General features: G+C 38.6%; 1 protein-coding gene and 1 pseudogene across 1 annotated transcript; both read right to left on the bottom strand.

Annotated features, from left to right (window-relative positions):
- Positions 1-1,884: 1,884 nt before the first annotated feature.
- On the bottom strand, positions 1,885-2,461 carry LOC122066806 (annotated as a pseudogene).
- A 3,411-nt stretch (positions 2,462-5,872) lies between these two features.
- On the bottom strand, positions 5,873-24,152 carry LOC122066807 (protein NAR1-like; the record flags this gene model as incomplete). Its single annotated transcript, XM_042630640.1, is given in 7 exon segments — positions 5,873-6,437; positions 11,171-11,262; positions 11,396-11,522; positions 13,434-13,605; positions 13,694-13,743; positions 13,834-14,014; positions 24,026-24,152. Coding segments are annotated over 7 exon segments (902 nt in total), but the record flags the coding sequence as incomplete, so codon positions are not given.
- Between the last annotated feature and the right edge of the window lie 672 nt (positions 24,153-24,824).

The following is a 24,824-nucleotide window of genomic DNA, read 5'->3' as shown; positions in this document are numbered from 1 at the left end:
GTTCCAAGATTAAAAAAAAAAAAAAAAGGTCTCCCAATAAATAAATAAATGCGACTCAAAATAAGAAATAGGAAAATTTTTTATTGTTCCCACAAATTTTATTTTCTGCTGCAAGAATCGTATATAACATGTCGAGGAGAATGTATATATTCTAATAAGAAACAAAAAAAATAAATAAAATAGAATAATACATATGTGAAAATATATACCCACCATACATACCCTAGTATATTCTGAGCGGTTTTAATCGTTTTGTTTCCTTTGATACTATTTAATCCAATCATTATGCTTATGAGAAGTAAACAAAACACTGTAGAAAAATATATGGAACAGATTATCCACGAAATCCTACGGCTACAACGACGTCTTTCAATTGGCGGGATTATTTTCAACCCTCATAGGCACCATATGGTCATCCTCTCTAGGCACGTTTTCTTTGTGACACTCACAAACATTCTTGATTTTTCCAGACATAGCAGAATAGGACTCCACATCTGCACAAGTGCACAAAAGGAAGGAAAAAAAAAAAAAAAAAACAAGAAAAACATAATATCAAGTTATAAGTTAATGGGCCCACCAAAGTAAGTTTTATTGTTAATAATTTCTCATGTATTATTGGTTGGAAAACTAGGTTTTGCCTCGGGTGAGTCATCTGAGTCAAGTTTAAGAAAAAAAACATGAAACATAGTAAAAATTCATGAAGACTCGTCCAAGTTTAAGAATGATAAGACCAGGTTTGAGTCATTCCAAGTTTTTATTAATTCAGTGTTTTTGCTCGAGTCATGTGAAACTCATCGAACCTGATTTTTTTATCGGGTCTTAAAATATACATAAACCATAGGTTTGTTCAACAACTAAATAAAACCCTAATTTATTTATTTTATTTTTTTCATGAGTCATGTGAACTCGCAAAGTCTTTTTTTCCTTTTTAATTATCGGTTCATATACTATTCATAGACCATAAGTTTCATCTAGAACTAAACAAAATCCTAATTTTTTTAAGGGAATGTTCTCTGTGGGAGATTGCAGCCTCCACCATCACCCCCCATAGTCTGTCTCTCTCATCTTCCCAGTTTATTGGAAAAATTACATAATTACCAGTTTTGGATTTTCCTTTACAAACCTACCCATTTAAAGTTTTAGTTAACAAACCAAAATCAGGTCTGTGTTTATAAAATTACTCACCCAAAGTTTCAGTAAACAACAATAACCAAAATCAGGTTTGAGTTTACAAAACTACCCAAAACAGTGATTCTCTTTCATCTTTCACATACAATCAAGTATTTTTTTTTAAACTGAAACTTTGAGTGGGTAGTTTTGTAAATCTAAACTTGATTTTGAGTATTTTTGTTAATTGAAGCATTGAATGGGCAGTTTGATTGGATATTTTTATTAAATGAAACTTTGGGTGGGTAGTTTTGTAAAAGGAAACCCAAAAGTAGGTAATCATGTAATTTTTCCTGATTTAATTCACATGGGGAGGAGATAGAGAAACTACGACGGAGGCTACGGTGCTGCACTCCCAGAGAGAACAGAATCCCAATTGTTAACTATTTTTTTTTTCTTCTCGCCAGAGAAGCAACCATGGACTAGTCCATCCTCACTTGGAGAGGAAGAAGAAAGAAGATATTTAAAAAAACATGACTTGCCCTTGATCAGGTCACCAGGTTTCGAAATGAGTAAGTCCAGTTGAAAACTTTCACAAAAATCCTTTGCTGGGAGGCAACGAGCAGCAATGAGGATCCAATGGTTAGGATGCATCTCGGGCTCTTCAGCAACTGGATCCTCACTGCCACTCACTGCTCAACGCTCACCGCAGAGGATTTGAGTCCCAAAAACTAGTTCTTCAACTAAGGTGTAATCATGAACATTAGACTCTTCACCCTAAAAAGTGTGAGGAAAAGGAGGGGAAGATGAAGCAAACCTGCATTTTATGTTTTGGCAACCCTCAACTTTCTCCACACGAAAATTGCAGCCTGGACATCTCTTCCAATTGTTCCTTTCAACAAGCTCACCAAAGAGCAAGTCATTTTCATCTCTCAACTGCTCAGTCTCATCACACCCAAGACCCACATGCCAAGGGATCTTGCAATGGAAACAGAAAAGTCTCTTACAGTTTGGGCACTCTGATCTTGTTATGTTCCCCCCCACACTCATTCAAGATCAACTCTGAGCACTCAGCAAAAGGGCAGTAACAGTACACACTCTCATGCCTTAGAACAGCAGACTCAAAACAGCAAATCACACCACCTTTCGAACAATCCGGCGGCGAGGATCCAAGAGCTTATCACAGTTTAAGGCTGGGCATGCTGTACTGTTCTCTCCTATATTGGCTTCCATGTACTTAGCAATACAATCCAAGCAGAATGGATGGGCGCACCTCTTTTTGTTTTTGAACTTATTGTTCTGTCATGGGCTCCACACAAATCTCACAAGTAAGACTTGGAACCTCTTCTTCCATTGAGTCGTCAAAAGAGCTTGAGAGATAGGTGATGGAACTCTGAGAAGTCCCCTAGCTATAAATATAAATACTATTTTAGTACCCATCTATATATGAAACTCCCCCAATTGAGAATTGGATGGTGTTGCTTTGAGGAATCTAGAATGAAAAGAGCCTTCTAAGTTTAGCCTTCTAAGTTTTCATGAAGTTTCATTGCAATTTAAGTTTTTAGAGTCAATGCCGACTTATTCTTTTGGTAGGTTTGGGAAAGGGAGATTTATCTTATTTAACTGAGGCTCCGAAAATGTCCCCTCCCAATCCACACACCCCCCACCCCCACCCCCCCAAAAAAAAAAAAGTCCTTCACCGGGAGAGTAGGGAAACTTAGTCCAGTGAGATATATTTGATTCAAAATTAAAAGAAAATGCATAGAAATCCTCAACAACAGTATTGCTAAGCTAAGGTTGTCAATCAGTTGATTTGGTTCAGGTTTGATTTGATCCTGTTTGAATTGATTGGTTTCAATTGATCCATCAGACTTGGGCTAAAATTTGACACCCATATTGCCCACACCTCTTGAACTATGTGTAGGACCCATATAGGAAAATTGGATCATTGGGTAAGTTTTGAACCCTTTAGATTAACCAAGTATCAACCTTCTATGGCCAGGTATTGATAACCTCCCTCAAAGTCCAGGGAAAGAACTAAAATCAAACCTCAAGGAAAGAACCCAACAAATTAACCAAATAATGAGACAAGTAGACTGTCTAAACTTACGTTACTCTCTAAAAGTCCGCATACCCACCATTTCTTTAGCATTTACAAGAATTTAAATCTTCTAATGCCCTTCATGAGATCATGCCATTAACGAATTAGGCCTACCCTAGATTAGACCATGGTTTTAAAAATCGGATTGGATAGCCTACATCAGATCGATATTAGTCAAGACCGATCCTCAATACCTGTATCGATCCACTAGTAAGGTATAAGAGTAAATTGGTCAAAAATACCACACACACACACACACACATATATATATATATATATCATAAAGAAAAAAAAAAACAACAAAAAACACACGGGCAAATCTATCAAACCCAGTGGGATTCCAACCGATACCGATCCAATCTGTTTGATTGAGACCAATCCGTCTGACCAGTGAGATGTAAAGATGAAGATAAAATAGGGAATTGATAGAATTTGACTAATTTAAGATGAAGATATAATAGGCAAATTGATAAAATTTGACTAATTTGGAGGTAGCCCATCTCTTGGATATACGAAAGAAGCCATGGTTCTCTCTCCGAAAGAAAAATCTTGGGAACTTTTGTTTATTCTAAGTCTCTTCATTTAAGATTATCCCTCATTAATTAGGAATGCAAGTAGTTACAACTTCTAAATAATTTCAACGCCTCCTCTTTCTCTATGTACAACAATGCCCACCTTGGATTTAGTTCTCGGTATAGGTATTGGAGAGGATCGGTGTATGTCGATCACTTTTGCACCTTGTTGTTTTTACTGTTTTACCCCTGAAATGATATGGGTAACCAATCCGGATTGGTCAAGGATCAAGGATTGGTCTCTATCGATATCGATACAATACCTACCAATACTTGAAACCATGCTTCCCACACAACATAGAACTCCTCCATTAAATTTACGTTCCCACTCACTAAAGAATGCCACTATTAACAAAACACCTCCTACATTAATGACAAGTAGAATCAGACCCTTTATCATCAATCTCTGTTAAGTGCGGGTTGGAATAGACTATTTTATGTTTTTACCCCTTTTGCCTAAAACACTTATACCCAAACCCTTTAGTACCCTAACCTTTCTACCGTGGAGAACTGAGGATCAAACTTGCATTCCAATGACTGTGCTCCATCCCTGCGAGTGCTCCATTCTGGTGATCATGCTCCATTCCGATCTGGTTTAATTGTCAATAGTGTAAGAAGTGTTCTGTTAATAGTGGAATTCTTCAGGAGGTAGCACTATATATTTCCCTTTATACACTAAGTGAATCAGAGAATAGATAGCACATTATATAGGTCATGAGAAGTGGCCATGACCTCTACTGTTGCAAAGGCCAATCTATCACGAATATTCCCGTATTACACTCCAAAATTTTCATGGTTTTGTTAAAGGATGAATCCATGACCTCTCATACACAGAAATAAGGTGCATTAACCCATGAGAATGAGATTTTTGGTGGGCAACATCTCCCACATGTTCCTAGTCAAATCAATTACACCCCATTTGTAAACAATTATTACAATTGTAACTGGATATTTCTTTTTTCTTTTGGTAGAAATTGTAACTGGATATATCACTGACTTTAGAGTCCTTATTCTTATTATAATATATATATATGTTGGAATAATAGAAATCCATAAAAGGTAGTCATACAAATTAATTGGCGATTTTGAACAAGACGTGGATCAGGAAGAATCAGTAAAAGATCCGATTCATTCAAGGAAAATCAAACGTGTAATCTTTTTTATTTATATTTTACTGCTAACGATTCAAATACCAATACTTGCACAAATAATATGAGAAATTATAATCAAATGCAACTCAAACTTAAATTTATTTAAAAAAAAAAAAAGAGGCGGTGGGGGTGGGGGGGGTGGGGTGGGGGAGAACTTAAGTGGACTATAATCAGGATGATCTCTGTAGATCTGTAATAATCACATTCCTCTCAAGGCTTTACAGATCTTTTCACCTGACATAATTTTTGTAAAGGGATACGCTAGCAATTGATCACAGGAAATATATTCCAGAATCACTTTACCCTTCTTCACTAGTTTTGGGATGCGATTATATCTGAATGCATTAAGTTCGGAATTGTCAGTAAAAATTTTATTCTTGTGGATGTGATTAACTGATTATATCTCATTACAATAGGATTTATCCTCTTAAAATAAAGTTACAAAGTCGTTATGTGTCTTAGCTTCCAATGACGGTGATCAGAGTTCTGGGGTATGGTTGAGGGTGGGTCTGGGAGAGGATGTGTGTGTGTGGGTTGGGGGGGGGGGGGGGGGTTTCAAGTTGTTACTTCAAGTACTGGAGTTCATACAGGGAGTAGTGGAAGGTGAAGGAATGTTGCCTGGGGGTGCACAAGAATTGAAGGACCAAAAATTGGAGGAAAAAAAAAAACAACAGGGTAAGACATACCTCCATTCCAGGAAATATAACCATTCTAGCTTCCTAAGATCTATTGCATCAGTGTAACCATACTAAGCAAATCCAATCAAATTGCAGCCTCAGAATTACCCCGCTTTACCCTCTACTATTCCTCATACTGTCATTTTAAACAGCCTTCTTAAGGTCAAAATGGCTCATGTAAATCTGATTTGAAGTACTAACTCTTGCAGATCTAGAGAGTCGGAGTAATCAGATCACATAGTAACTGAATAATTTCTGCAAAGGTGAAAGCAACATAGCAAAGGAATTGATTACATCCTTAAAGCACATAATTACATCTTATGCACCCAGTTGATGTGCATAATCTATATTCACCATGTATACATGCACTTCCCCTGTATAATATCTAAAAAAATTTGATCACAGAGGGTTAAAAAAGAAGGAAAGAGAATAATAATGTTAGGTCGTGGTATATACATGAGAAGCAGAAAAGACATGTACAAGCACACATGCACACGATCACTTCTTCCTCTCTCAAAACTGGATACTCCACCTCCACACAATGGGAAGGCATAAATATCATAGTAAGGGATCACACCGTACAACCGAAGAACAGCTTTCGAGGGAATGCACGGGCTAAGACTACGTGGTGAAAACACCAAGTTGGACAAGAAATTTGGAGGCAACAAAAAATTTCTCACCAGTTGTGCAGTTCAGCAGTAATGCTTTTTACCAGGGGATGGTATACCGTGTGAATATGCCGTATAGCTTTCTCTGAACCAGGTTCACCTAGCCACTCCTCATATAAGCTCTTTATCAGGGGATTCTCAAAAGGATTGGCAACCAAAATCTGCGAATTCACAAATTCCACATCAATTTAGTTACAGGAATTCGGGACCTATACAGATTTTAGAATAGATGAATGCATGTGCACGTGTAGGTGCCAAGAAAATAATAGATGCATGGCTCGGTAAATAAGAAAAATCACAGCTGCAAGAAAGACGTTACACAAAGCATGATAAAATATGTTTAGGCAGGCCATATATCATTATAGTGTAGAAACGCAACCCTAAAACGATGCAGAAGATAATGGAAAAACAGAACAAACAATGCACACAGATTTACGAGGTTCGGCAAGGCTGCCTACGTCCTCGGTGAGATGAGATCTTGCTTCACTATCAATGGAGAATAGAGTTACAGCATTAGTCCTCACACCTCTCAATATTGCTTGCATTACAGAGAAAGAAACTCTCGCTACAAATATATAGCAAAAAAACCCTAATCCGAAAAGTACACAACTTCCCTCAAATAAAAAATTCGAGCGAGGGGCTACGCCCCTTTACACCCCCGCTATACAGGGGGGCCTTCTGCCCCCTTGCAGCCCCCACGGCCCGCTAACCGGCTAGCGGGACCGCCGTCCTGCCTGTCGAGGCACTGCACCAGTACTCCCTGGATTAAACTATGACTAAATACAAGACATCATACACCAACATATAGAACGTGTGAATAAGAAATTCATTTTTTATAGTGCAACGAGAATATTTTTCCTTTTAAATTGAAGTGCAAGAAATAGTCTAATGGACTTGTTGGACACTATCCTCGACTGATCCTTCCCCTCAACACCGTACGAGACTTGCAACCATCCCCAACATCAAGTGGTTGGGTCACTTCTTGGATGGGCAACCAGAAAACCCCAACCACAACTCCACAAAGAAGAGGAGAACAAAGTAGTTCTATAGGATTTTTAAGGTCCAAATGAATCGAAAAATCGGAAGAGATGAGTTAAAAGCATAAGGGAGCATAATGATCCAAACATAGGCTTCTTAGAAATGCCAAATTTTGATTGACTTCCAATCTAAGACGTGCATGGACTCCTCCAGATGGAGCAGAGTTCCTGTGTCAGGAAAGTCCCAAACCCTGGCATGATGCTTTTGGATTTCTACAGCTTCCACAAACTTTTTTCTTGACACACTTGCATGACACAACTAAAATCAAGCACAACAATAAATGCTGCCTTCCCATAAAGAAAGCAAGGAAAACAAGGAAAGGAGAAGGAACACACCCCACCCCCCAACCCCCCAACCAAAAAAAAGTAATTGGAGACACGGAAAAAAAACAAACAAAACCAGCTGTTTACCACCTTCAAGTAACTACATGCCCCTTTAAGCACTAAACCTTCCCTTTCACAACTCAAAAGGCATCAACACAAAATGGAAATCAATCTCTGCTGACACCACCTGCAACAACCGAGCAACCAATCAGCTCATTCCTAATGCTCCACCGCTCCCAACTCCACTAAGATGAAGAAAGAAGCAAAGAAAACAAAGAGAAAAATAGGAAAGAAAAAATGGATATCTGTCAAGAGATTATCCCTAGCAACCCATGTCTTTCAGTGGCCACTGATGGCAAATTCATGTAAGACCCCACCCCCATTGCAGAAAAAGAGTCAGATTTAAGAGTGCTTTGATTGTATTTGACTGTCTTCCAGCCTCCTCATACCCAATCATTGATGGACCTTACCCAAACAGAGTATTTTGTTTATGTTATAATTTTTCTCTTATTTATATTAAATTCAACCAAGCCATATCCCAACTAAATGAGGTCAACTCCACGAGTCTATTTACTTTCAGTATAAGAATGCGATTAGGAGTCCTTTTATAAGTCAGACTAGAAAATTTAATGCCTCTCTCCATCAATTGAACATGTTTGGAGCAAAGAATTTTTTTTCCCCCGGAGTTTTGGAGCTGTTGAGCTGTGCGTACAAGATTAGTATCCCAGAACTGATTTCTTCCTCCTTATTCTGATCTGCTCTTATCAGGTATAATCTCACCCTATTCTCTTCTACTATTCTTTTCTTTTTCTTATTCTCTTGATTCGACACCAGGTGGAGCCCGTTTCTGGTTCAATTTGTGGTCATCTTCCTCGTTCTAGTTCTATTTCATCCAATATTTGTCCTTACACTATGTTCTAAGCTAAGATGGCCATCAAGAGGGGTGAATCAGTGGTATTCAAAAACCAGTTCGTTCACCTCAAGTCACTTGCTGGCGTCATTGACACTCAAGCTCATAGCCACAACACATACCCATTCACAAGCATATACCTCGCAACCACATGCACGCACAACCATGTGGCCAGGTGTACCAAGTATTCACAACCATTCATACCACCTTGCAAAGCACTTCCCTGTCCTACTCACTTCCTTGTAAATAGAAGAGGCTTCCGTCCTCCCATTCCCAGGTCCAATCTCATATGCATCCATCACAGTTGGAGTCTATTTAGCTTGCCACAGAGTAAGGGCTCAAACAACAATATAATAGTAGGGAAGTGAACTGCAATTGTTGGTGTGAGATGAACCCAAAGAGAATGTCCTGAGTGGAGCGGAACCCTTTACCTACACACCCTTTTTTTCTTATCCGATTTGGGAGTTGAACCTTTTCGCATGTAAAGCGGGGCAAAGCAAAGATCTGTAGCTTTAAGCACGCTCTGAACCAAAGGAGGTGGATACATACATGAAGTGAGATCTTGGAACACAAGGGCAGTGGTTACTCATTCTGACTCAAACAAGGCCAACTGCAACTCGATTGGAGGAAAGGGCTGCAAGGTGACCCCCAAAACCCAGCTAGTTTGCACTATTCATTCTTCGACTCATTCGAACAAGGGTACTTTTGCTCTAAATTCCAGATTGATCTGATTCAAGTTGCATAAGAAAATAACTCAATCTACATTCTCATGTTTTGAGCTTCCACAAATTCCAGATGAAAGATAGATCAAAACTCCCATGAAGTCACTGAATGTGCAGAAACAGTAAGTACCACCGTTGTTGTCCAACCCATAATTCCTCACCCACTCTCACTGTCACCTGCCATAACACAGAAAATCTCTGCAACTGCCCTTCGCTTCAGCAGCACAAGCCATTCTCTTGTGAGTGTGTTGGCCAACAGACTGGGTTGCCAACAATGACAACACTGACGACCCTCCACTCAATCGCTCTATCGTATTGATTCTACATAGATACTGGTATAATTGTAGTTCTTGTTCTAGAATCTTTCTAGAAACCTAGTTAAGATGGATCAAAGGAAAGACTTTGCAAGGGTCCACCATGCAATTGTTATCTAGGGAGAAAGAGCCCTACTCATCTGGTGTCTCATACGCCCAGACACAGCTCGGTGTGAAAAGACCCAGCTGCACCAACGTGTGCTAGGTATTGTCACGCCCAGCTGTGTCACACACACAATACATGACATGCCCCCTCTATATCAACAGTAACAACAACAACAACAACACAACTTGGCCTTATCCCAACTGAATGGGGTCGGCTACATGGATCCAAGGAAAGAAAAAAAAAAAGCTTTTGGACATCCCACTCACGAATTGGCAACCCGGATCCTAGCCCTCTAAGTAGCTCTGTTCGATGCCATACTTGGGTGAAGACTTAACTTTTGCATGTCTCTTCTTACTAACTCATCTATGGTCATTTTTGGCCTACCCCTAGCCCTTTTAGCTCCATCCATCTGCATCTGGTCACTCCTCCGTACAGGGGCATCCAAAGGCCTCCTTTGAACATGCCCAAACCATCGTAACCGACATTCTCTGAGCTTATCTTGAATTGGTGCAATTCCTAAATTGGGCAGTCAAGAAGCGTAACATAGATAAGTTGAATGTGGCGGAGACATGGTTTAAAGTATCTCCGATACCGATACGATACCCTCCGATACGTATCTTAAATTTAGCCGGCCGATATGATACACAACGATGCAATACATAATTTTTAAAATCCTTTCGTATCGATATATATCCTACGATACATACCGATATGCATCAATACACATCGATACGATACGATATGATATGCACCGATACGACTCTATGAAAAATATAAAATTGAGGTGAAATGTACATTTCGGTATGTTTCGACACGTATCGGTGAGTATCGGTCGGTACATATCAGTGAGTATCGGTATGTATCGATCAGTACGTATCGGTATGTACCGATACAGTGCGCTACAGTCATATAATGGCCAAGATGGGTAATTTTTCAGAAAACACGATTTTTTTAGGGGTTTTTGTTCCAAAGTTGCTGCCAGCCATATTTCTCTCTAACTAAAGTGGAAATCAAGGTTGGGAATATGGATTTTACATTTGTGGGACAACTACAAACCTTGAATTCTTAATGCGATACTCTCAATTTAGTGTTTATGCATAATACATGTTATCAATAGCTTTTTTTAACAAATTCTTTATGCAAAAATGTTTAAAAAAAATGTTTCCTATCCATTTATGTGTGTATCTTTAGCGTATCTTAGTGTATCTCCGATACAATACGATACCCTCCGATACGTATCTTAATTTTGGCCGACCAATACGGCGACCGATACCGATACTTTAATCCTTGGGCGGAGATGAGGATGTTGAGATGGATGTGCAGCCCCCTCTATATGTTAGCTAATATAGATAAATGCTATAATTTATAGCAAAAAGGCAACAAATTCAGAAGGAACTGCAAATAATTTAGATAATGACTTGGACACTTCCACAAAACAACAATGATCAAGAAAATCATCCAGATTTCCAAAGAAGACTTACATCTTCCATATATACTGTTTCTAACGATTGAATTAAATCCTTGGCAGATTGGCCAGCCTTTGGTTTGATTTGACCTCCACCATTCAAACAACCTGTAGTTCAAAGTAAATGACAATTATACCATTGCCCAACCTAACGGTGAGAATCCAATGCCCCCAAACACCTAACTCCTAAGGGTTCCTCAAGGAATTCACACAAAAAAACAGAAGGGGAGGGGGAACATACCAGAAGGACATGCCATGACCTCCAAAAAGTGATAATCACATTTCCCAATTTTAATTTTTCTCACAATATTTTGCAGGTTCCGGAAGCCATAACAAAGTGCAAATTTCAGCACTGTTTTCCCTTCCACCTGCATTGGAGTAAATAATTTAATATGTTAGATACGCATCACACACACACATGCTGCCACAAGCTTTGCATGGTGTCAATTCCTTAGATAAAAAGCAGTGAATGCGACGCAGTATCTACGCACTAATAGCAATCCCAAGAGAAGAAGAATAGCTTGCAGTTTCAGGATTTTTTGAATTCCTAGCTTCTCTAGGCTAATCTACTATGGAGTTATAGAATTCTGCTTTTTGTTTATTTCCTGTTTAAACTATGTTATTTGTACCTACTTCAAGTTGGATTACGATTTAGTTCGGGCTTGTTTAGGAATCTATTATTTAAGTCTTGTTTGGTTCCGTTCTCTTTATTATGTCAAGTCCTAGAATTATAAGGAATTTGAATCCATGGTACATTCTAAGGAATTTGAATCCATGGTACATTCTATAATTTGTTTTTGGGTCATTTTTAAAGTTGTGAAGTCTTTCGTTGGTCGATAAGTAACTAGTTTTACTAGTAGATTTAGGCTATTTCTAGTCATGCTAGGAATCATACTTTGAGAATCTATATATTTAAGTAACCAGCCATCAAGGCACACAAGTTTTTGATGAAAAAAGTTGACTTTCTGCCGCTATGTTATGTGTGACTCAGAATAGCTTCTGTGAGATGAAATTCAACCCTTGGTGAGATGCTGAGGTAGAATTGGTGAGATCCACTCTACTTACAAGTGAGATGCTTCGTTCATATCAATCTTTCTTTCTAACATTGTTCTTCAATCTATCTATCATCAAATCAGGTCAGTAATCCCATAATTCCGTTCCGTTCCTGGTTTATATATTCAGTTTTCATTCATATTCTGTCACTGGATTCTCTTCTCTGTTTCATAGTGAGTACATCTCAGATTTCAATTTTCTGCCTTCAATTTCAGCAACTGGATTTCACATCAAGTATACCCATGGTTTCATTTTTTTGATTCTGTTATTGCTTGGGTTAAATCCTATTGTTTCACTTGCTGGAATCTTTAGACTATGCCCTTGTTTTGAGGTACATTACTGTCTAGTTTTAGATTCTAACCTATTAATATTTCTAAGTATTACTTGCTGGTGTTGCTTAATCTGGTTACATCCTATTTGTGTACTAGGATCAGTCCACTTTCACTGATATCAGTTCTTGGTTCTAGAGAGTTACCTTCAAGTGGGACTCTTTTCAAAATTGGAAACTGACCATTGGATTGGTTTCAAGATCTGTTATTCAGTTCAGCTAATAGAATAGAGTAATCCATTGCAACTTGAAGTGAATCTGATATCCTGATCTTGGTTTATTGAAGTTCTTATTCTAGCGATTTATTCTTCACCGCAGTTCTAGTTTATTACTGTGTTTCTGATCCTAAACCCTTTTACGCTTCTAGCAACCCATCAGAATGAACATAAATTTATGGGTTCCTCGAGGCTAAGCAACCTGAACTGGGATCTCATAAACAGCAGACCACTGGAATCCTTTTGAAGGTACTGGAACATTAACAGTGTCCATAAAAGTTTGATGATAAGGTACGTTCTTAGAATAGCAATTCTGGAATTCTGTTCTGGCCGGAATTCCATAATTGCAAAATTTGGGCCCAACTGAGGCATGCCCCTCAGAACCATAGAATTGGCATTGAGCTGAATTCTGAATCATGAGAATTTGGGGTGTAATTATCTAACTATTTTATTTATCTATCGTTATTCAATGTAATTTTGGAAGCAACCCACCAGAAAACAAAAAAGGTGTACCCAGTGCACGAGGCTCCAGCCATTGCAGGCCTCAGTGCAACAGTAAGGTTGCTCCATTGCAACCTAGTGGTTGCAGGTTCGAGTCAGGAAACAGCCTCTCTGCAAAGCAGGGGTAAGGCAGACAGGTCAATACAATTTCCTTATCTAGAACAAAAGAAGTGATAACTTACTTCAAGACTCACTTCCCGAAAATCTGAATTCCGCACAGTTTTGAAGTCAAGTGGACCTTCAATTTCTTTTTGAAAGAGAACTTTAGCAGCATGGCGAAAAATTGTTTCTGCATAACCACCAGAGCTTCCACTGGCCCCATAAATATGTCCTCCTTCGTCAACATTTGTCAGCCTGAGTGTATCGTTTCAGTACAGCATATTAGTGAGGACTAAATTGAAGACATATGAAGAGAATTATAATAGGATGATGAATTTCTTACATTCTGTCTAGAGGAAGCTCTTCTAAGGCCTTGAAATCCACAGATTTTAACTGCAGCGGTCAATAAACAGAACCATTCAATACCCTGCTAATATAACATACCGTGACAGTGGCTATACAACAAAGAATAATGGAATTTACCTGCATCAAATCCAAAACCTCTCCAGTTGTCAAAACTGAATCTACCTCTGTAATCCTCAGGCCTGCATCTTCAGGGCCAGCTTCTCCTTGAGGCTCCACTGAAAAAATAAAATCATCCCTAGCAGCTTCAAGCTTCTTATCATAACATGGCATCACAGTCACATGGTAGACATTGTCCGGCCTATCAGATATGGAAAGATATGAGTTATTGAAGGAATACAAAAGCACCCATTCAGCACAATGACAAGCTGTCTGTATCAAGTTTTGGCTTAGCTCACACACAATATCTGATGACAGAATATAAAGAATCACAAGTAACCACCAGGGAGTGAGGAATTCCAAATGAAAGCCATTCATACAGAAGCAGGGTATACCGGAATAGGCATGGGTGACAGCATTTACTCAAGATCACAGAAACATATTGTCTTAAGAGTTCAGCACATCATGTGTACTGGAGATAAACTGCAACTTTGATTCCAGTGAAATTGAGTCACTCATGCAATAGTTGAAAATTAATTGTTCAAAAGAATAAACTCCAACAGTTTTATCAGTCAGTTGAATTACCCGTTTGAGCGCTTCTTGTTCAATATATCTAAAAAAAAAGGAGGATGAACATACATCCAACAAATATGTCTGAAGAAGAATAGAATCCAATAACTTTCTAGTTACTAAGAAAAAGGGCAACCCAGTGCACGAGCCTCCCGCTACTGCAGGGTCTAAGAGGGGCAAATTTTCTGCAGCCTTGCCCCCTCCTTCGTAGGAGAGGCTGTTCCGAAGTTTCGAACTTGTGACCAACATGTTGCAACTTAACCGTTGCTCCACAAGCTTGCCCACTAACTTTCTAGATACTATATAATATAAAATTGGAACCATTTTCTTCTCTTTAAATAAATAAGATGTTACTAGAGCTACAACTGGCCCAAGGACATAAAATTTTGCACTCTTAAACATAATACGACCAACCTAAAAACTGAATGTGAAGGAAGTGATCACCTGTTTCAGCATAATCTGTCAGATTTTCTTCTAGAACAAAACCCCAGAGAGATTTTTATATCCCTATAGTTTTCCAATGCATAAAAGTTTATTGAAAATAAACTTCCATTGATGATTGCTTATGGAAATACCATGTCTTTTAACTGCAATCACGCAAAAACCAAAAATTGATCTCAAAATCCTAGAAACACATCTGTCATCCCTAAGGACATCATAAGCAACGACATCAACTTCATGGACAGACCATATGGAACCCATCTTCCTGGGTACATCAAGCCACTATTATTCAATGATAAAGAAGATGAATGCTTAGTTGGACCCTCCAATCCTGCAGAGGATCATGAGATTGACTATCTCGTAGAGATGATTGTACTGGGGAACTGTCAATGTAATTAAGACTTCTAACTTAATGGTGGAAGAATCTTCCATATTCAAGCTAGGTCGGGAGTAGCTCGGATTCATGATTAGCTACGAGAGAGTTGTTTGAGGTGGCATGGCAATGTTCAACGGAGGCCTTGGTATGCTCCAGTATGGAGGAGTGACTTGTTTCAGAGTGGAGGAACTAAATGAGCCAGAGGCAAGCCTAAAATTACCATTGGAGAAGTAGAGAGGAAGGACATGCTTAGCTTAGGCCTCGTATCATGTATGACTTCAAATACAGCTAAATAGCTGATTGGACAGTAAGGATCAACGTGGCCGACCCCATTTAGTTGCAAACTTGGTACAATGCTATGTTGTTGTTGTTGTGGAAGAATCTTCCATCACATGGCATTAACCCAAATATCAGGTAGGGCCACAATCAGATAAAAATAAGTTGGTCTCTGAAATATCAAAAGAAAGCTTGGCAAACTACAGGAGTAATTGATAGATAAGAAAGCAGGAAGTACAGCTCAAGTTTTGCAATTTGTAGATGCTAGAACACTCACAGAAGACATCTCAAGCAAAGAGGCCTCTTCTTAAAAATCTGCTGCCAAAGGGCTAGAAGCCCACATCAAACTTCAAATACACAATATTATTAATCTACTTTAAAAATTCAGAAACAACCCAATTGCTCCCACATATTCCATTAAAAATCACATCTTTTCCTTTCCAAGTAAATAAAATATAATTAAAAAAACCCAATATGCAGGTTACTTTCTTATTTTTCCCATTATTAATATATTTACCTTAGAAAATAAACAATGTAATTTGATTTTTTTAAGAATAAAACATAACTGAAGAATCTCTGGTTAGATGCCCCAACAATTAAACAATTGAATAATCGATGGCCCTCTCACTGTCTACTTTTTCTTGGCCACTTCTTGCAGTCCTGAATCTCTAGAAAACTAATATCCTTGTGGCTTGAATGATTGTCAGTTGATCATTATATTATTACAGAGAATGGGTCTTAAGAAGGAATAATGCAGTCCCAGTTACAAAATTGGTCTTATTTTGATGTCCATGTGGTATGGATTTTTAAATCCTTGGGTTTTAAGTATAAAGGGCTGTATTAAAAATCCCAAAAGTTAAGGTCTAAAGGAGTGCACGAAAATTAATATTTTAATTTAGTATTCCATTGTGTGGGGCCTTCTTCTAGATATATCTTTGGGTAGTCTTGAGTGCTCAGTAACTTAGTTTAGAAATTTTTATTATCTCTGGTCTCTTCGCTAGGAAGTTCCAATTTTTATCTTTAGTCCTAAAATTTTCTTTTTCTTTCTAGGTAGTTCCTATTTTTTTGCATCCCTGAGTTTTATAAATACATGTAACCCTCTCAGTCTCTCAATACAATTGAAATGATCGAATGAAATAGAGTTCTATTTGCAAAAGATTGTGTATGGAACTCTCCTCTTTCCCGTTCCCATTGATCTCTCTCTGTTCCCATTTTGTCTCTCCTCTCTTCTCTATCGATCTATCCCCTTTCCCCCACAGCTACAATTATTCTCTCCTTATTTCTTTCACCCTCTCTGTTCCTCTCTCTTCCATATTTCCTTCTCTTCTGTGAGCTGTCGCAGGCCACTGTTGGATTTGAATCCAGCAAGTATCGAACTGTGTGAACAGGTCAGCTATTGTTTAAGAAAATATATTTCAATCTGCTCTTCTATTTTCTGTAATTTTACTAGTTCGTTCTGCTAGTTCTCTTCCATTACTCTCTTTTCAGATCTATTTCTTTCTCATACCAATAAGCTGTTATCTTCTATTCATCTTCTTTTTAATTCTGGTCTCTGTAATTTCTTTTGGTTTAGTATTACAGACTTTCATTTTCCGTTCACAAATTAATTTCTGTTAACACCTGAGACCTGAGCCTTTCAGCAGCCTGATTAACCCTAAATTCTGATTTGGGATTAGGGCTTCAAGGAGCGCCGCCAGTATTATATGCCATTGGTCCCAAGCCCAGATGAAGGAGGGTTGGCGCTTCCGGTCGGCAGCCAGCATTGTAAAAAACCTTTAATCAAACCCTCTCCCATGGATCCTAGATTTTTATACTTTCGACCGAAGTGACATGTTGCACTATGACTTCGGTGTGTAGTGAGCAAGGGTTAGCTAGGACGTCCCCATAAGTGATGCACCTCTTCAGCAACAGCTGTGGTGACAAGTGGGCAAGGGTTCTCATCGCATGGGTGAGTGTGGGTCAAGAAGCTAGTCCAAAAGTATAGGATTATATTAGTATCTTGGAACATAGGAACTTTAACAGGAAAGAGTTTAAAATTGATAGATACAATGAGAAGAATAAGAATCAATGTAGCTTGTATACAAGAGACTAAATGAAAGGGTAATAAGCCTGAGGAATTAAATGGCTATAAACTTTGGGAATAGTAGTAAATAAAGATTTAGAAAATAATGTTGTAGATGTTAAAAGAATTGTTCATAGGATAATATCCATCCAACTTGTGGTAGGAAAATAAGTATCAATATAATTAGTGCTTACATACCCCAAATCGGATTAGCTGAAATACTAAGAAACAATTTTGGGAACACGTGGATAGCTTAGGAGCTGGTCAAGGAGAAAAGATAATTATAGGGGGAGATCTAAATGGACATATTGGAACAGATAATAGAGGTTACTAGAGAATTCATGGAGGATATGGTTTGGAAGAGAGAAATGAGGAGACTTCAGTTTTAAGAATTTTTTATGGCTTATGATTTATCAAGAGCATACACATGCTTTTATAAGAGAACATTTTATAACTTTCAAAAGAGGGAAAACTAGAAGCCAAATAGACTTCTTAATAACTAAAAGGGCTGATAGGTTACAATGTAAAGATCGTAAGGTTAAACTAACGGAGAGTTTAACTATGCAACATAGATTAAGGAACAAAGAAATGTGTTTTCAAACACTGAATTGTTGGAAATATGAGATTATTTGCCCTAGGATAAGATGGTGGAACTTGACATTTACTTAAAAACTAGTGAAACAAGAAAAGTGGGATTTCAAAGAAGAATATGATGTGAACGATATGGCTACTTATATTAAAAATGTAGCTAAAGAAGTTCTAGGCAAATCTAAAGGAAAGCAACATTCATATAGGGAAACTCAGTAGTGGGACGATGAAGTTCAAGCAGCCATTGAGGCTAAGAAATTCAATTTTAAAACACAGCAAAGGACCAAGGATGAGGAGTAAAAAGGTATACATTTGTTAAAAGTGGAGCTAAGAAAATAGTAGGTGTTAGAAATCCATCGTGAAAGAGGAGTCGTGGCCTGCTGTTTAGAGCAAGCTGCGACTCTCCTTAGTGGTGTTGTGGTCCTATTAGGACACAAAAATATTAGAGTTGGTGTGTTAGTAGGTTTCCTAATTCTGTCTTGCTTTCTAGCTTCCTATTTTGTAATAGGTTAGTCTATATAAATTAATGAAGAAGGGCAGTCTCAATCTTATCGATTGGGACTCCCAAAGTTCCACTATCGTCCCTCTCTCGTCTCTCTTTTCTCTTCTCTTTCCAGCAGGGAAAGCAAGGTAAGAAAAATGAGGATTTTCTAAACAATTTAGGCACAAAGGAGGGTGGAAAAGAAGACTATAAACTAACTAAAATTAGGAAAATGAAGGGCATCGATTTCAACCAAATTAGATGCATTAAAAGTCAAGATAATAATTTATTAATAAGTGACGAGGAAATTAAAGAGAGACGAAGAAACTATTATTACATTCTGTTTTAGAAGGTTGTAATGACTAATAACAATCAAGAAACCACAAATTGTAGTTATATACTTAGAATAGGCTGTTTGGAGTAAATGAAGTTCTAGATTCATAGTTCATGGTATTCCAATAAAGATGTGGACGAGATTAAGAACTAGTGGAAAATATTGGCTAACTAAGTTGTTTAATAAGATTATGAACATAAAAAATAATGTCAGATGAATGCAGAACAAGCATTGTGGTTCCAAAAAAAAAAAGTTGATATAAAAAGTTATTATAAATATACTTATGAGTCATATAATGAAATTAAGAGAGAGTAATTGAAACCACTAGGACAAACTAATATTTCTGCCCCAAATAGGGGGAAATTTCAATCCAAATAGTTGAGTTCAGTTACGCAAAAAAGAATAACTAAGAGATAGTAAAGTAAGAGAAAAAAAACACACATCAACAAACATTATCCATCTATCTAGGAAGGATCTCCAAAAACCCTAAGCGAAGGAACTCCAGAAACACTTTCGGCCACCACTCTAGGTAGCCTCTCTCCCTCCCTTCTTCTCTCGTCCTCCCCCTCGCACGGAGTCGCAACCTCTCTCTCCTTCTACTGCTCTCTCTTTCTCTTGTTCTTCATTCTGTCCCTCTCTCCCTCTCTCCCTCTCTCTTCTTCCTCCTCATCTTCCTTTCTCTGCTTCTTCATCTTCAGTTGGAGCATCGGCCAGGATGCTCCCCCCCCCTCTCACCCTCCCTTCTCCTCTCATCCTCTCCCTCGCACCCTCTCTGTCCTTCTCCTTCTCCTGCTCTCTCTTTCTCTTCTTTTTTATTCTGTCCCTCTAATGTAGACTAGGATAGAGGTCTAACCAAGTCTCAACTGTAGGAACTTTTAATCAAAGAACAACCAAGAATAGCCAAGGTAAGGCAGCAATATAACAGATCAGAATTATGGAAGAAACAGATTTTTGTAAATCAGAATTCCGAACCCAGAAACTGGAATTTATGAGTTCAGACTACAAACCAGATGAAAGCCTAACTCAGATATAGGAATAGGGTTCTAACAGATCATAAATCAGAATTATATCCACAGAAACAGAAGAGGACAGAACTTCCAAAGACCAGAATTTTAAGAAGAAATAATTTTCTGCAACTGAATAATAACTAGGATTTAAGGGCATAAATTCCCAGCTAATGAGACCAATTCAGTGAAGAATAAACCAGCAACCAAACAACAATATTCAGAACAACTCAGATCATTATTCTGGGTAGAAATAAGAATCGGCCAGAATAGGAGAAATATTCATAACTCAAGAAAACCTGGTCTGATTGGCTTCAAAACAGGATCGATCCACCCTCTTACTTGGCCTAACACGAGATCAAAATTGGAGCACCATCAGATGGCTGAGTGCTCAGATCAGTAAAGGCCGATAGGAGAAATCTGGGTTTCCTAAAACCAGAATTACAGAGAGATCAGATCACTTACCTGATATGGCTGAAGAAGAATAGTAACAATAAGAAGAAGAAGAAGAGAACACTTGAAAGGAACCTCTTGGGCTTCACACTGCAAAGAGTCAATTGGATCAAACACCAATTCCTTCAGCCTTGATCAAACACAAGACCACCACTTTGATCACACACAAAGCAAACTCAAAAGAGCAACAGCAACATAGCTTTTCATTCATAAAATCGTGGGGCCTAATGGGAGGCCTCTCCTTTATTTATAATAATGATGGGGGTTTACAAATAATAGAAATTCACTTTAGTTTCCAAAACTGAAATAGGAAACTAAATAAAAGCAAGTCCTCTAGTTACAAAAATTAAAAATAGAAAGACTGAAATTAGAAACCAACTTTTGATTGAATTTAGAAACTAATTAACCCCATCAAAGCCCAACTAAAAAGGAAACCAATGAAAAATAGAAACTAATTAGTAATTCCGTATTCAATCTTAGAGCCCCTATTTTAGACCCATAAAAATGGTCTAATACACTCGAAACCACATGGACTGAACGCCCAACACATATACAACCCACCCTAGGCTTATTCCTAATAAAACAAGTCTCTTTTGGTTATTAATCTGCATCACCATAATTGTCATGGCGTCACCAAGGCGGCGATTTGGCGTCCTGGCAGAAAAAGAAGTTCATAGCAATGCTACGATTTACGGGACTCACAAATGGTGGTCGTCATTGGCTGATAGGCATCGCCATGGACGTTAGGTCACGCCTGATTCACTAGGCGGTCGATTTTTTGTAAAATGCGGGGTGATTTTGATAGGGCTATGTTGATTTACTTTAGAAAATAGGGAAAATAGAAAAGTAGTATACTAAATAACTTTAGAAAATAGGGAGAATAAAAAATGACACATAGGCGATTTGACCGCCATGGCAATGCCATAACAGGCGGTTCATCGCCAAATCGATTAGCCACCCCTCCACCGCTTTGGATCGATTTGAAGCCGTGACAACTATGTGCATCACCCTTTCTCCCTCGCTCTTCTTCCTCCTCACCTCCCTTTCTCTGTTTCTTCATCCTTGGTTGGACCATCATCTTGCGACTTGGCCGCCAACCCATAGGTCATCATCCCTGTTAGGCATTTCCAGGCTCGTTTGGTTTCCCGCTCAGCCAGCAGCCTCGTTGCCTCCAGCTCCGTTGGCTTTCTCTCTCGATAGTCGTCCTCTAACACTGCCGCTGCTTGGTCTCCAGCCAGCCCCGCAAGGCTAGCCACTGCCTGGTGAGCCTGGCTCTCTCGACTAACGTCAATTTGCTACCATCTACATGACCAGCAGCCTATCAGGCCACCAGCTATGCGCCGCTAGCAACTATGCTGCTCTGTTGCCCTCCGCAAGGCCCGTGCCCTCCTTCGTGGGTGTCACCTACACTAGGCCAGTTGCCTGCTTGGTTGTGGCCCACTGCAAGGCCAACGCCCCGCCTCCATGGCTTCCCTTTTGACGGCGGCGCTCTTTTGGCGCCTGAGAAGATAAAGAGATGAGATAGTTTGTTAGAGTTTGTGGAACCCTACCTGGAATTGAATTGGTTGCTCTTGCTTGTAATGGGCTTCCTTGTTTTGTCTTTAGACCATGTCGGCTTTTCAGTTGTAATGGTCATGTTTTTGAGTCTTCAAGCCAATGTGGGCCGTGGATGTAGTCCTTTATGGGGCTTTTGTTACCCTTCTTGGGTTTGTAATTTCCCCTTTGGAGCCATATTCTCTACTGCCTAGCTGCTTTATTAAGAAATTTCGGCACCATCGAGAATTCTTTCAAGAATTCGCTGCTATTTCAATGGTTGAAGTACCGGTCAGCATTGCCTAAGTAACGTCTGGCTCTGTTTGCATGCTTCTCTCCATCCGTTGTTGGTGGAAAGGCTATTTGACCTAGCAAATATGTAGACATAGTTATAGATATGTATGGTATAGTGACTAGTCTAAGAGATGTAGGTTCCCAACTACAATGGATTACATCAAGGATCAGCTCTAAGCTTGTATTTGTTTACAATAGTTATAGATGGTCTAACTAGAGACATTCAAGATCAGATCCTTTGGTGTATGATTTTTGCTAATGGTATTGTTTTGTGGAGGAAACAAAAGCAAAATAAATGCGAAGCTAGAATTATGGAGATCAGCCTTGGATTCCAAGGTTTCAAGATAAGTAGAACAAAAACAGAGTATATGGTGTGTAACTTTGGTAACAATAGAACTGAAAGTAGGGTGGTGAAAATTGATGATAGGTAGATACTGGGAAGTAAAAATTTTAGGTACCTAGGTTCAATCATAAATGAAGGAGAAATAGAGGGATGTTGCACAAGAATTAGAATAGGGTGTATGAAGTAGAAGGTGTGTCCAGAGTGTCGTGTTAGCAGTCTCGTGCACTGGGTATGCCTTTTAAGTAGCGGGAGTTGTGCACTAGGTACCCCTTTAAGTAGAGGGGTGCATCTGAAGGGTTGAGTCATATTCCTTCAATGCTTTTATTGGGTAGTTATATGACCAACAATGATGTATAAAGCTGAATGTTGGGCAGTAAAGAACATAAAAACAAACTTAAGTATAGCTGAAAAGAGGATGTTGAGGTGGATGTGGTAAAACTAAAAGGATCGAGTTTCCCTACACCCACGGTGAACAGGAGGTAAACGGGAATTTATTCAGCACGGGACATCCAGGCTGCTCGAGGGGAGTAGGGGGCACGCTTGCAGAGTTTTCTCATTTAGATCCACGCGGTGAATTCATTAAGTGGCCAAAGAAAACTTTGTCCAAACTAAAATATATAAAATAAGAAATGGACAAATTAGAGCTACTGTAGGAGTAGTTCCAATGCATGATAAGTTGCGTGAAATTTGTTTGAGGTGGGATGGACATGTGCAACAAGTCCTTTGAATGCTCCAGTACGGAGGGGTGATTTGATTCAGATTGAAGCAGCTAACAGATACAGATGTAGGCCTAAAATGACACAACTCACAAGCATAGCTTACGACTAGTACCAAGTATGGCTTTGAATAGAGCTGATTGGACAAACGGATTCATGTAATCAACCTCATTTAGTTGGGATAAGGCTGAGTTGAATTGAGTTGATTAGGGCTTCAAGGGCTGCATCAAGGAAGGCATGCTAATCACTCCAGGAAATTGTGTTTTCAAATCACGTTCTAACTTATCATTAATAGTACCTCTTCTTTTCTTCAGGCTATTCTTTGTACCAGTATCTTTTAAATGTAGGCTTTCTTTCACTTTAGTTAAATTAGTGGAAAAGATAAAGAATCCCCGTTAATTTATTCTAAGCTTCAAAATGATGTTTATATCCCCAGGAAGGACATTCCATAGTTTAGTGCTTTTCTATCCAGCAAAACTCGAGAGCTTAGAGAGAATTTTTTTTCCCCTTTTCAAACCTATAGTATTTACAAAGACCTCAACCTACTTCAAAGAAGAGGGGCTAAATAGAATAGATTGTGATAGGGAATCTCAAAAAAAATGTTTGTGAGAAGTTGAGAAACTCAGGATACAAAGCCTCCAAACCAATTTCCACTCCAACTGGAAAACCATTTCTAATCATAAAAATCTTTAATACGAAATTATAGTACATACGGCAGGGAGATGGAAGACAAAGAACTAACTTGAAACCCATTTTTTGGCAAATGTGATGTTTGATAGCAGCCCCGATTGCTTGCTGGGGGCTCTTCACAGAGGAAATATAGGGCAGAATATAAGATCCAAGTGTTTTTTCAGCATAACAGACCCAACCTGAAAGCAAAAAATTTCACAACATCAGCATCTCATGACGCAAATCAGATACAACCTAAACTTAAATCACTTGGAAACTGTCTAGTTATATTAGTTTAATATACTACTTTGATATTTGAAACTGTACAAAATTTTGAAACATATCTTTTACCCATAGTACAAAGCAGTTGAGAAGAACTTGAAGAATTTACTTTTCTTGGATAGGCAAAGCACTAGGACTACGATTTTTGAGATGGCAATCACATAAAACTAAGAAATCATTCCAGGATCTAGCCCATATCTCAATTGGTTGACACAATTTGAGCACAACACCATGTCACACAGTCACACACAACTCCGGTTAAGCACGTGCATAGATGCAGACAGAGAATGACATTAAAAAGCAGCCTCAATCATTCATCAGAAGAAAATGAAAACTTACTTACTGTGTTTCTCTAGGTCCTTTCACATTTCCACTCGCATCGAGTGAAGTGTTTGTGGAAATATGTCCAACTGTGATTCTCTAGGTCCCTTCACATTTCCACTCACATTGAAGCAAAGTGTTTGCAGAACAGACATTGCACAAAAATGCCAATAATTAATTAAATTAGTTTTACAATTAGCTATGAAAATCTGTCAATCTGTATACATCATATACTACCAAGGTTTAAGGTATCGGGTTTCGAATTTTGG

This window comes from Macadamia integrifolia, unplaced genomic scaffold (assembly GCF_013358625.1).
Source record: "Macadamia integrifolia cultivar HAES 741 unplaced genomic scaffold, SCU_Mint_v3 scaffold2596, whole genome shotgun sequence".
Taxonomy (NCBI): domain Eukaryota; kingdom Viridiplantae; phylum Streptophyta; class Magnoliopsida; order Proteales; family Proteaceae; genus Macadamia; species Macadamia integrifolia.
Note: the sequence above shows the minus strand (reverse complement) of the source record. Positions and strands in the feature narration are given on the sequence as shown.